The sequence below is a fragment of the Pseudorasbora parva genome, chromosome 5 (assembly GCF_024679245.1).
Source record: "Pseudorasbora parva isolate DD20220531a chromosome 5, ASM2467924v1, whole genome shotgun sequence".
NCBI lineage: Eukaryota > Metazoa > Chordata > Actinopteri > Cypriniformes > Gobionidae > Pseudorasbora > Pseudorasbora parva.
Genome location: NC_090176.1, coordinates 404,522 through 418,406, shown reverse-complemented (window position 1 = coordinate 418,406; position 13,885 = coordinate 404,522). Strand labels below are relative to the sequence as shown.

Genomic DNA, 13,885 nt, shown 5'->3' with positions numbered 1-13,885 from the left:
TCTATATGGGACATCTTTAGGGGTCGTCTATATGGGACATCTTTAGGGGATTGTCTATATGGGACATCTTTAGGGGTCGTCTATATGGGACATCTTTAGGGGATTGTCTATATGGGACATCTCTAGGGGTCGTCTATATGGGACATCTTTAAGGGATTGTCTATATGGGACATATTTAGGGGATTGTCTATATGGGACATCTTTAGGGGATTGTCTATATGGGACATCTCTAGGGGTCGTCTATATGGGACATCTTTAAGGGATTGTCTATATGGGACATATTTAGGGGATTGTCTATATGGGACATCTTTAGGGGATTGTCTATATGGGACATCTTTAGGGGTCGTCTATATGGGACATCTTTAGGGGATTGTCTATATGCGACATCTTTAGGGGATTGTCTATATGGGACATCTTTAGGGGATTGTCTATATGGGACATCTTTAGGCGTCGTCTATATGGGACATCTTTAGGGGTCGTCTATATGGGACATCTTTAGGGGTCGTCTATATGGGGTGGCAGTGGCTCAGTGGTTTGTGTAGGTCGGGGTTGTCACAGTTGGTGACAGACATAAATGTATGTTGCCATGGACAGTGGTAAAATTTCATTTTCAATTCACATTTATTTTTATAGTGCTTTTCATGTTACATATGCATGTGTCTACTTTGCAATTTAGAGAGAGCATCAGAAGTGACTGTTAGAAATGTACAGTTTGAAGATAATACAAATCACGCAGATAGCTAATTGTCCCTGCCTTTCTCGCCGTCACCCAGGATAAATGATAAAAAGATGATCACTGTTATAAGTGTGCTGCAGTTTTGTGTTCTTTAAAGCAGGATCATTGTGATTGGCTGGAAGTAATGTTTCTGTCAGAGATATTGTGCTGAGAGCTGTTCCTCTGGTGATTCTCAGAGTGTTATAGTGCTCGTTGCGTGAGGATTCTGATGGCATGTGGTTTAGTGGTGAGCTCTGAGCTGAATCCAAGAGCGGTGACAGCCGTGGGGTTTCCGCTCAAACGGGTGCGAGTATAACCACTTCCAGTTACACCTGGCGAGCTCAAGAACTCGTATAATCTTACTAAAGACTTTCTGCTCATCAAAAAATTCTAAAAATTAAATAGATTTCCTGCTCTCAGTGAAGCAGTCTAACAACAGCTTTCAAACGATAGCAGTGCAGGGAATGTGCATACCTGTAGAGGACAGACTTGTCTGAATAACTTCTACACTCCTGGGCAAAAACAGCTTAACACAACACTAACGCTTTTGACTCTTAATCACAAATCATTGGTCAGGAAATAAGCAAACTTTAAGCAAATGCACTAAATAAAAAGCCATTGGTGTCCCAGACAGCATCTAGTTGTGTGTGGAGTGATGCGTCAGAAACTCACATTGGAAAAAAATAATCTGTTAACTGAATTTGTTAATGGGAAACTGGTTCCTGATAATACGGATCCATTTCCAAGCATTTCTTCTAGTCCCAATCTCAGAGGACTGTCAGGACCCTTTCTGAACCTGAGGGGCTACAAGAGTTAAGTTTGCAGGATGTTCAGCGTAAAGTTTTGTTTAAATGTCTTGTAAAAGTTTTAAATAAAGCTAAATTAAAAGAACGCAGTGATACACTGTGGAGGGAGAAACTCACGGGTGACGTTCAGTGGAGAGTTCTGGATAAACCACCGATCGAGAAACGCACGGGTGACGTTCAGCGGAGAGTTCTGGGTAAACCACCGATCGAGAAACGCACAGGTGACGTTCAGCGGAGAGTTCTGGATAAACCACCGATCGAGAAACGCACGGGTGACGTTCAGCGGAGAGTTCTGGATAAACCACCGATCGAGAAACGCACGGGTGACGTTCAGCGGAGAGTTCTGGATAAACCACCGATCGAGAAACGCACGGGTGACGTTCAGCGGAGAGTTCTGGATAAACCACCGATCGAGAAACGCACGGGTGACGTTCAGCGGAGAGTTCTGCGTAAACCACCGATCGAGAAACGCACGGGTGACGTTCAGCGGAGAGTTCTGGGTAAACCACCGATCGAGAAACGCACGGGTGACGTTCAGCGGAGAGTCCTGGATAAACCACCGATCGAGAAATGCACGGGTGACGTTCAGCGGAGAGTTCTGGATAAACCACCGATCGAGAAACGCACGGGTGGCGTTCAGCGGAGATTTCTGGATAAACCACCGATCGAGAAACGCACGGGTGACGTTCAGCGGAGAGTTCTGGATAAACCACCGATCGAGAAACGCACGGGTGACGTTCAGCGGAGAGTTCTGGATAAACCACCGATCGAGAAACGCACGGGTGACGTTCAGCGGAGAGTTCTGGATAAACCACCGATCGAGAAACGCACGGGTGGCGTTCAGCGGAGAGTTCTGGATAAACCACCGATCGAGAAACGCACGGGTGACGTTCAGCGGAGAGTTCTGGATAAACCACCGATCGAGAAACGCACGGGTGACGTTCAGCGGAGAGTTCTGGGTAAACCACCGATCGAGAAACGCACGGGTGACGTTCAGCGGAGAGTTCTGGGTAAACCACCGATCGAGAAACGCACGGGTGACGTTCAGCGGAGAGTTCTGGATAAACCACCGATCGAGAAACGCACGGGTGACGTTCAGCGGAGAGTTCTGGATAAACCACCGATCGAGAAACGCACGGGTGACGTTTAGCGGAGAGTTCTGGATAAACCACCGATCGAGAAACGCACGGGTGACGTTCAGCGGAGAGTTCTGGATAAACCACCGATCGAGAAACGCACGGGTGACGTTCAGCGGAGAGTTCTGGATAAACCACCGATCGAGAAACGCACGGGTGACGTTCAGCGGAGAGTTCTGGATAAACCACCGATCGAGAAACGCACGGGTGACGTTCAGCGGAGAGTTCTGGATAAACCACAGATCCAGAAACGCACGGGTGACGTTCAGCGGAGAGTTCTGGATAAACCACCGATCGAGAAACGCACGGGTGACGTTCAGCGGAGAGTTCTGGGTAAACCACCGATCGAGAAACGCACGGGTGACGTTCAGCGGAGAGTTCTGCGTAAACCACCGATCGAGAAACGCACGGGTGACGTTCAGCGGAGAGTTCTGGGTAAACCACCGATCGAGAAACGCACGGGTGACGTTCAGCGGAGAGTTCTGGATAAACCACCGATCGAGAAACGCACGGGTGACGTTCAGCGGAGAGTTCTGGGTAAACCACCGATCGAGAAACGCACGGGTGACGTTCAGCGGAGAGTTCTGGATAAACCACCGATCGAGAAACGCACGGGTGACGTTCAGCGGAGAGTTCTGGGTAAACCACCGATCGAGAAACGCACGGGTGACGTTCAGCGGAGAGTTCTGGATAAACCACCGATCGAGAAACGCACGGGTGACGTTCAGCGGAGAGTTCTGGGTAAACCACCGATCGAGAAACGCACGGGTGACGTTCAGCGGAGAGTTCTGGATAAACCACCGATCGAGAAACGCACGGGTGACGTTCAGCGGAGAGTTCTGGATAAACCACCGATCGAGAAACGCACGGGTGACGTTCAGCGGAGAGTTCTGGATAAACCACCGATCGAGAAACGCACGGGTGACGTTCAGCGGAGAGTTCTGGATAAACCACCGATCGAGAAACGCACGGGTGACGTTCAGCGGAGAGTTCTGGATAAACCACCGATCGAGAAACGCACAGGTGACGTTCAGCGGAGAGTTCTGGATAAACCACCGATCGAGAAACGCACGGGTGACGTTCAGCGGAGAGTTCTGGATAAACCACCGATCGAGAAACGCACGGGTGACGTTCAGCGGAGAGTTCTGGATAAACCACAGATCCAGAAACGCACGGGTGACGTTCAGCGGAGAGTTCTGGATAAACCACCGATCGAGAAACGCACGGGTGACGTTCAGCGGAGAGTTCTGGATAAACCACCGATCGAGAAACGCACGGGTGACGTTCAGCGGAGAGTTCTGGATAAACCACCGATCGAGAAACGCACGGGTGACGTTCAGCGGAGAGTTCTGGATAAACCACCGATCGAGAAACGCACGGGTGACGTTCAGCGGAGAGTTCTGGATAAACCACCGATGGAGAAACGCACGGGTGACGTTCAGCGGAGAGTTCTGGATAAACCACCGATCGAGAAACGCACGGGTGACGTTCAGCGGAGAGTTCTGGATAAACCACCGATCGAGAAACGCACGGGTGACGTTCAGCGGAGAGTTCTGGATAAACCACCGATCGAGAAACGCACGGGTGACGTTCAGCGGAGAGTTCTGGGTAAACCACCGATCGAGAAACGCACGGGTGACGTTCAGCGGAGAGTTCTGGATAAACCACCGATCGAGAAACGCACGGGTGACGTTCAGCGGAGAGTTCTGGATAAACCACCGATCGAGAAACGCACGGGTGACGTTCAGCGGAGAGTTCTGGATAAACCACCGATCGAGAAACGCACGGGTGACGTTCAGCGGAGAGTTCTGGATAAACCACCGATCGAGAAACGCACAGGTGACGTTCAGCGGAGAGTTCTGGATAAACCACCGATCGAGAAACGCACGGGTGGCGTTCAGCGGAGAGTTCTGGATAAACCACCGATCGAGAAACGCACGGGTGACGTTCAGCGGAGAGTTCTGGATAAACCACCGATCGAGAAACGCACGGGTGACGTTCAGCGGAGATTTCTGGATAAACCACCGATCGAGAAACGCACGGGTGACGTTCAGCGGAGAGTTCTGGATAAACCACCGATCGAGAAACGCACGGGTGGCGTTCAGCGGAGAGTTCTGGATAAACCACCGATCGAGAAACGCACGGGTGACGTTCAGCGGAGAGTTCTGGATAAACCACCGATCGAGAAACGCACGGGTGACGTTCAGCGGAGAGTTCTGGATAAACCACCGATCGAGAAACGCACGGGTGACGTTCAGCGGAGAGTTCTGGATAAACCACCGATCGAGAAACGCACGGGTGATGTTCAGCGGAGAGTTCTGGATAAACCACCGATCGAGAAACGCACGGGTGACGTTCAGCGGAGAGTTCTGGATAAACCACCGATCGAGAAACGCACGGGTGACGTTCAGCGGAGATTTCTGGATAAACCACCGATCGAGAAACGCACGGGTGACGTTCAGCGGAGAGTTCTGGATAAACCACCGATCGAGAAACGCACGGGTGGCGTTCAGCGGAGAGTTCTGGATAAACCACCGATCGAGAAACGCACGGGTGACGTTCAGCGGAGAGTTCTGGATAAACCACCGATCGAGAAACGCACGGGTGACGTTCAGCGGAGAGTTCTGGATAAACCACCGATCGAGAAACGCACGGGTGACGTTCAGCGGAGAGTTCTGGATAAACCACCGATCGAGAAACGCACGGGTGGCGTTCAGCGGAGAGTTCTGGATAAACCACCGATCGAGAAACGCACGGGTGACGTTCAGCGGAGAGTTCTGGATAAACCACCGATCGAGAAACGCACGGGTGACGTTCAGCGGAGAGTTCTGGATAAACCACCGATCGAGAAACGCACGGGTGACGTTCAGCTGAGAGTTCTGGATAAACCACCGATCGAGAAACGCACGGGTGACGTTCAGCGGAGAGTTCTGGATAAACCACCGATCGAGAAACGCACGGGTGACGTTCAGCGGAGAGTTCTGGATAAACCACCGATCGAGAAACGCACGGGTGACGTTCAGCGGAGAGTTCTGGATAAACCACCGATCGAGAAACGCACGGGTGACGTTCAGCGGAGAGTTCTGGGTAAACCACCGATCGAGAAACGCACGGGTGACGTTCAGCGGAGAGTTCTGGATAAACCACCGATCGAGAAACGCACGGGTGACGTTCAGCGGAGAGTTCTGGGTAAACCACCGATCGAGAAACGCACAGGTGACGTTCAGCGGAGAGTTCTGGGTAAACCACCGATCGAGAAACGCACGGGTGACGTTCAGCGGAGAGTTCTGGGTAAACCACCGATCGAGAAACGCACGGGTGACGTTCAGCGGAGAGTTCTGGATAAACCACCGATCGAGAAACGCACGGGTGACGTTCAGCGGAGAGTTCTGGATAAACCACCGATCGAGAAACGCACGGGTGACGTTCAGCGGAGAGTTCTGGATAAACCACCGATCGAGAAACGCACGGGTGACGTTCAGCGGAGAGTTCTGGATAAACCACCGATCGAGAAACGCACGGGTGACGTTCAGCGGAGAGTTCTGGATAAACCACCGATCGAGAAACGCACAGGTGACGTTCAGCGGAGAGTTCTGGATAAACCACCGATCGAGAAACGCACGGGTGACGTTTAGCGGAGAGTTCTGCGTAAACCACCGATCGAGAAACGCACGGGTGACGTTCAGCGGAGAGTTCTGGATAAACCACCGATCGAGAAACGCACGGGTGACGTTCAGCGGAGAGTTCTGGATAAACCACAGATCCAGAAACGCACGGGTGACGTTCAGCGGAGAGTTCTGGATAAACCACCGATCGAGAAACGCACAGGTGACGTTCAGCGGAGAGTTCTGGATAAACCACCGATCGAGAAACGCACGGGTGACGTTTAGCGGAGAGTTCTGCGTAAACCACCGATCGAGAAACGCACGGGTGACGTTCAGCGGAGAGTTCTGGATAAACCACAGATCCAGAAACGCACGGGTGACGTTCAGCGGAGAGTTCTGGATAAACCACCGATCGAGAAACGCACGGGTGACGTTCAGCGGAGAGTTCTGGATAAACCACCGATCGAGAAACGCACGGGTGACGTTCAGCGGAGAGTTCTGGATAAACCACCGATCGAGAAACGCACAGGTGACGTTCAGCGGAGAGTTCTGGATAAACCACCGATCGAGAAACGCACGGGTGACGTTCAGCGGAGAGTTCTGGATAAACCACCGATCGAGAAACGCACGGGTGACGTTTAGCGGAGAGTTCTGGATAAACCACCGATCGAGAAACGCACGGGTGACGTTCAGCGGAGAGTTCTGGATAAACCACCGATCGAGAAACGCACGGGTGACGTTCAGCGGAGAGTTCTGCGTAAACCACCGATCGAGAAACGCACGGGTGACGTTCAGCAGAGAGTTCTGGATAAACCACCGATGGAGAAACGCACGGGTGACGTTCAGCGGAGAGTTCTGGATAAACCACCGATCGAGAAACGCACGGGTGACGTTTAGCGGAGAGTTCTGGATAAACCACCGATCGAGAAACGCACGGGTGACGTTCAGCGGAGAGTTCTGGATAAACCACCGATCGAGAAACGCACGGGTGACGTTCAGCGGAGAGTTCTGGATAAACCACCGATCGAGAAACGCACGGGTGACGTTCAGCGGAGAGTTCTGGATAAACCACCGATCGAGAAACGCACGGGTGACGTTCAGCAGAGAGTTCTGGATAAACCACCGATGGAGAAACGCACGGGTGACGTTCAGCGGAGAGTTCTGGATAAACCACCGATCGAGAAACGCACGGGTGACGTTTAGCGGAGAGTTCTGGGTAAACCACCGATCGAGAAACGCACGGGTGACGTTCAGCAGAGAGTTCTGCACGCCGCAGTTGCTGTGAACGGATTGTGAGCGTAATTAATTCTAATATTTCAAGTGATTGTCCGTTGTTGGTGAAAGTGAGGGTTATTCTATAAACTGATGAGGGATTTAGGAAGTGTTTTGTGTAAATGGTGTTTTAATGGAGCTATCTGTGCAGTTGAAGAAGAAATGTTGGTCATTACTCCCATGTGACAATAAGTCTGGGTTGTTGCACACATTTCTTGTTTTTGTGGTTTTGATAATGTGTAATTGGATGTTTTGCTGATGTTGTAATGATATAAATAAAGTGTGTTAACTCTCTCTCTCTCTCTCTCTCTCTCTCTCTCTCTCTCTCCCCCCCCCCCAAGCTGTGGTCATGTGACCCGGAGACGCCGCCTCAGCTCCTGCCCCCCCCTCAGTCCTCCGCCTGTGAGTCTGTGGCTCTGATTGGCTCAGAGACGGATAATAAGGCCACGAGCTCCGGCTCTGAGGAGCAGGACGGCAGCGGAGCCAGCCGGCACAGCAGCGGAGACTCGGGCTTCAGCTCCATGGAGGAGGACTGCAGCCACACACACACACACACTGTTAAACCTACCCACCACACACACACTGGCCCCAAACTAGGGTTGCATGATAATGTTTCCGCAGAAGTACAATAGCCCATCATTCACAGAACTCCCTATCGCTATGAACATCATACTATCGCTGAGCTGAATAATCCGATTAAACGCGACTAAAGGCTTCTCATGTTTGGGGCGATGTTTGACGCGTGTTGCTTTTTCAGATGATGATATAAGCGACTCAAACTCGCAGTGCTTTTTAGACGGAGCAGCATTGACTGCTGATCTCAGAGCCGTCCGCACGGACACACTGCACATGAAGATCATCATCGCAGCCGTCGCCATTTCAGAATCACCAGAAGCCGCATGTTTTCATGTAAAATGCGATTTATCATGCAGCCCTACCTTATACCTACCCATCGATACACACACACACATGCCCCAAAACCTACCCATCAATACATACACACACACACACACACACACACACATACACTCACACACACACACGCCCCAAAACCTACCCATCAATACACACACACACATGCCCCAAAACCTACCCATTAATACATACACACACACACACACACATACACTCACACACACACACCGCTGCATGCAGACTCTTTATGATTCTCATAGAATCGTTATTATTATTATAGTTGTGTCGTGATGTCTGTGTGTGAGCAGCTTTAACTCTCACACTGCTCAGATTACGTCTGCTTCACTCCTCCGTTTAGAGTTAATAACTGCTCATGTTCAGCTCATATTGTCTGCTAAATGCATAAATGTAAAGCGTGTCATGTGACTTTACCATCATGAGGCCGTCTTTAAGGCACCAGTGGATAACTCGGGTTATTGTGGGATAAAGGTTTTTTCGGTGCCTTTAATAATAATGTTTATTTCAGTGCCTTTAGTAATAATGTTTAAATGTGAGACTCCGCCCACCCGCTGCTCTGATTGGCTGAGGTCGCCTCCGCTCAGCACTCGTGTCAGGAAGCAGCAGCTGTGTGTGTGTTTATTCCTGTGTGTGTAGTGGAATAACCCTGGAGTGTGTCCACTGTCATACAGCAGGGGGCGCTGGGACGGCATCTGCTGAACCCTCTGAGCACAACAGAAGAAGAAGAGGCTGGAGTGTTTGGGGGAATGCTTTTATCAGCTTTTTTGTTCATAATGTTCTTTTACGAATCTTACCTACCTTCAGATGTTAATAAAAGTGCAGGAATAAAGCTGTGTGTGTGTGTGTGTGTGTGTGTGTGGTGTGTGTTTTAAAGCAGAGGCTGTTCTTTCTGTGGATTATGATGTCTGTGAAAAGGAAACACTTTCCCTCACTTTATTAAAATATATACATTTCTGTAACCCGTAATTATTATTTCTACATATATCAGCACATTTAATAACTGAAGACTTCTGTTCAGAAAGCCTGTATGTGTGGATTGTTTGTAATTTTCTTTATTTTTACTTTGTATTCATTTTTGTAATTTTTTTTCCATTGTTGCACTTTGAGATTCTTGGGAATGAAAACTGTGTTATAAATTAAATGTATTATTATTAATAATAATACTAATAATACACACATTACTAATCAAAGTAATGTTTATAAAGAAGTCATCTACTCATCAAGGCTGCATTTATGTTATTAAAAATACAATAACTCCAGTAAAGCAGTGAAATCTCGTGTTGGTCTCAAACAAGTGAAACAACATTAAAACCTTTTCACTAGTTCACACTTACATCAAATTAAATAGAGTAAAGATTATGCGTATTTGGCGTGCTGTCCGGGGGAGGGCGCCGGGCTCGGAATTTCGAGTTCGAGTATAGATTGAGTTGACATCTAATAAGAGTTTGTTAGAATCAAGTGAGGAGCTGGGGTGGTGGAGGGATGCTAAAATGAAAATGGTCAACGAAAGAAGGTAAATCAGCTGTATTTATACACCCCTCTTATCGTTGATTAGCTTGATGTGCTCCACTTGTGTTTAATTAGGTTTAATTATTATGAGCGTGCTCCGCTTGTGTTTAGTCAGGTTTAATTATCTGCATGTGCTCCTCCCGACATTTTGTTAATAAAAACTTCACTAGTTCACACTTACATCAAATTAAATAGAGTAAAGATTATGCGTATTTGGCGTGCTGTCCGGGGGAGGGCGCCGGGCTCGGAATTTCGCCCGAACCCAGAGTACCCCCCAAAAATGCAAGAAGCAGAGGACAGCCACCAGAAACCCCCCCAAATATGCAGATAATTGGTGGGCTGGCGTTTTGCTAAGCTTGGTTGCTTGACCAGCAGAGCCCATGTTGGCTCTGATGGGAGCAGGTCACGGCCTCGGGTGTATGGGCCCTACTGGCTGATTTACTGGGAGCAACCTTGTTTTGGCATCAAATCCTCATATGAGAATGATTAGTGAAGGATCATGTGACGCTGAAGACTGGAGTAATGATGATAAACTCAGGAATATATCACACATTAATATATATATATATATATATATATATATATATATATATATATATATATATATATATATATATATATATATATATATCCTAAGTTTACTAATGATGTGTTCTCAGCTTCAGATAACGGCAAACTCACAGGTGCTGCTTTTCCTGATTTAACTAAAGCTTTTGATTTGGTTGATCGTTATTTGCTTTTAGATAAACTTCATGCTATTGGTCTTTGGGCTTCCACAAAAACAAACGGTTTTGTGGTTTACTTCATACCTGCATATGGATTGAGACGCGACTGAAGCGATGTTGTGAAGCTTCCCGTCATTTCTGAGTCATGGTGTGAAGCTCAGGGCCTGAAGCTCAGGGCCTGAAGCTCATGGTGTGAAGCTCATGGTGTGAAGCTCAGGGTCTGAAGCTCATGGTGTGAAGCTCAGGGTCTGAAGCTCAGGGTCTGAAACTTATGATCTGAAGCTCAGGGTCTGAAGCTCATGATCTAAAGCTGATGGTCTGAAGCTCAGGGTCTGAAACTTATGATCTGAAGCTCAGGGTCTGAAGCTCAGGGTCTGAAACTCATGGTCTGAAGCTCAGGGTCTGAAGCTCAGGGTCTGAAGCTCATGGGGTGAAGCTCAGGGTCTGAAGCTCAGGGTCTGAAGCTCATGGGGTGAAGCTCAGGGTCTGAAGCTCATGGGGTGAAGCTCAGGGTCTGAAGCTCAGGGTCCGAAGCTCAGGGTCTGAAGCTCATGGTGTGAAGCTCATGGTGTGAAGCTCAGGGTCTGAAGCTCAGGGTCTGAAACTCATGGTCTGAAGCTCAGGGTCTGAAACTCATGATCTAAAGCTGATGGTCTGAAGCTCAGGGTCTGAAACTCATGGTCTGAAGCTCAGGGTCTGAAACTCATGGTCTGAAGCTCAGGGTCTGAAACTCATGGTCTGAAGCTCAGGGTCTGAAACTCATGGTCTGAAGCTCAGGGTCTGAAACTCATGGTCTGAAGCTCATGATATGAAGCTCAGGGTCTGAAGCTCATGATATGAAGCTCAGGGTCTGAAACTCATGATCTAAAGCTGATGGTCTGAAGCTCAGGGTCTGAAACTCATGGTCTGAAGCTCAGGGTCTGAAACTCAGGGTCTGAAACTCATGGTCTGAAGCTCAGGGTCTGAAACTCATGGTCTGAAGCTCATGATATGAAGCTCATGATATGAAGCTCAGGGTCTGAAACTCATGATCTAAAGCTGATGGTCTGAAGCTGATGGTCTGAAGCTCAGGGTCTGAAACTCATGATCTAAAGCTGATGGTCTGAAGCTCAGGGTCTGAAACTCATGGTCTGAAGCTCAGGGTCTGAAGCTCAGGGTCTCTGTGTGTGTGTGTGTGTGAGAGCCTGTTTATGTGGTTTATGAGGACACAAATTTGTATAACTACATGGGTATTACACTGGTATAACACTATAAATGTGGTTTATGAGGACATATCAAAATGAATCCATTTGAATCAAATGAATCAGCACAAATCAGCACTTCTTATGTCATTACCTGAGTGGACTAATGACCAAGAAGGGCTCTGTTTGTCTCAAAGATTAAGGTGCAAATGTATGCAGTAATGGCAAAGGCACTGAATTTCAAGATCATTTAATCACAATAACACTCGTCACACAGTTATCACTGACACATGACTTTATTCAGTTTAATCCCACATGTTCTTTATTAGCGTCAGTGTGTGAAGTGGGAACTCAGTGTTGGGAGCTTTGATTACAACAATCACTATACACACCGAAGACGCATCTATCGAATAAGACACAAGTCACGCTGACATCAACAGACACATTACAGTAACGTGTGTGTAAAAGATACAAGAAACTGAGAAAAACAACAGAGAAATTCTCCCTCACCATGAATGGCAATGTGAAGCCTAAAACTATCAGATGATTACATGATACAGATCCACATTTATGCTGAAACACACACAGCATTGATCTTATACACACACACACACACACACACACACACACACACACACACACACACACACACACACACACACACACACAACAGCAGCACAGGCCATCTTTATTTGGGTTCTTCTCTCTCTCGAGTGATTCTACATGAGCCTTAGATTCAGATCTAAACACACAAGCTGTAACACACACACCCACACACACACACCCACACTGATCTTTAATCATATGCGGCCATCTATAAGCAACGGTCACGTCTGAATCCCCCGTGTGGCCACAGATTTCCCGGGTTCAGTCCCATGTTCAGCCTGACCTGCAGACCATCTCTGATGTGATTGTGTGATGCTGGTAATGCTGGACCCCCGCGGATCATGGACTCCTAAGTTACGAACAGCACTGAAACTTTTCAGGAATGGTTTTGAATAAAAGTGTCTTTGAAATACAACACTAACCCGTCTTCTAACTGAATGATCAGTATTTTACAGTATTCACAAACAGTTAAACATGAAATATCATTATCTATATGTTATTTACAGGTATGGAAACATTTGAAACATTCTCTGATTTGGGTCAAAATACTCTGGAGATCAGCCAACACCTGGATAGGCCATGTGCACTCAATGGCATAAACTAATGAATAAATCAAGCAATCATAAAAACTAAACAAAAACAGGTGTGCATCATAAACAAACATTCTTTGGAAGATAATTTTATGGAAAGTATAGTTATTAAAAATATGATCCAAATAAGAGGAACGCATTAGAGACTGCACTAAACCTTTAAATGAATATGATTATGGTTGATTTATTGCTGATTGTCATCTCAGGATTCACGCTTCCTGCTCCTCTTGTGCACGTCGGTCTGGAACGCTCAAATCTGTCCGGTGCCCCATTTACCTCGGAGGAGGGATGTCAGAGCTGGGAATGAATCGGGGATGATGTGCTTCCTCCAAGTTTCCCAGTCTCAACTCTGACCTGAGGGGGTGTCCCAGCTAAAAGTTCCTACCCGAAACTAGGACTTTTCCCACTACAGCACTGCAAAAAATGCTCTTCTTACTCAGTAATTTTGTCTCGTTTCCAGTCTAAATATCTAAAAATTCTTAAATCAAGATGCATTTACTAGATCAGTAAAACGACAAGATTTTTTTCTTGTTTTCTTAAAAATAAAATCTAAATAAAGTGAGTTTTTGCTTAAAACAGGCAAAATGATCTGCCAATGGGGTGAGAAAAATAATCTGATTTCTGATTAAAATCTTGTTTCTTTCTTCCGTCCCAATCAGAAATCAGATTATTTTTCTCACCCCATTGGCAGATCATTTTGCCTGTTTTAAGCAAAAACTCTCTTCATTTAGATTTTATTTTTAAGAAAACAAGCAAAAATATCTTATGTCATTTTACTGATCTAGTAAATAAATCTTGATGTAAGAA

General features: G+C 47.4%; 1 protein-coding gene across 2 annotated transcripts in view; it reads left to right on the top strand.

The window, feature by feature from the left end:
• Nucleotides 1-9,426, top strand: part of il10rb (interleukin 10 receptor, beta) — a 41,970-nt gene extending 32,544 nt beyond the window's left edge. For both annotated transcript variants that reach the window (XM_067442974.1, XM_067442973.1), the window contains exon 7: nucleotides 7,876-9,426. In XM_067442974.1, the coding sequence (XP_067299075.1) occupies nucleotides 7,876-8,166 (291 nt within the window). In that variant the 3' untranslated portion in view covers nucleotides 8,167-9,426. The remainder of the gene's footprint in view (nucleotides 1-7,875) is intronic.
• Nucleotides 9,427-13,885: the final 4,459 nt, after the last annotated feature.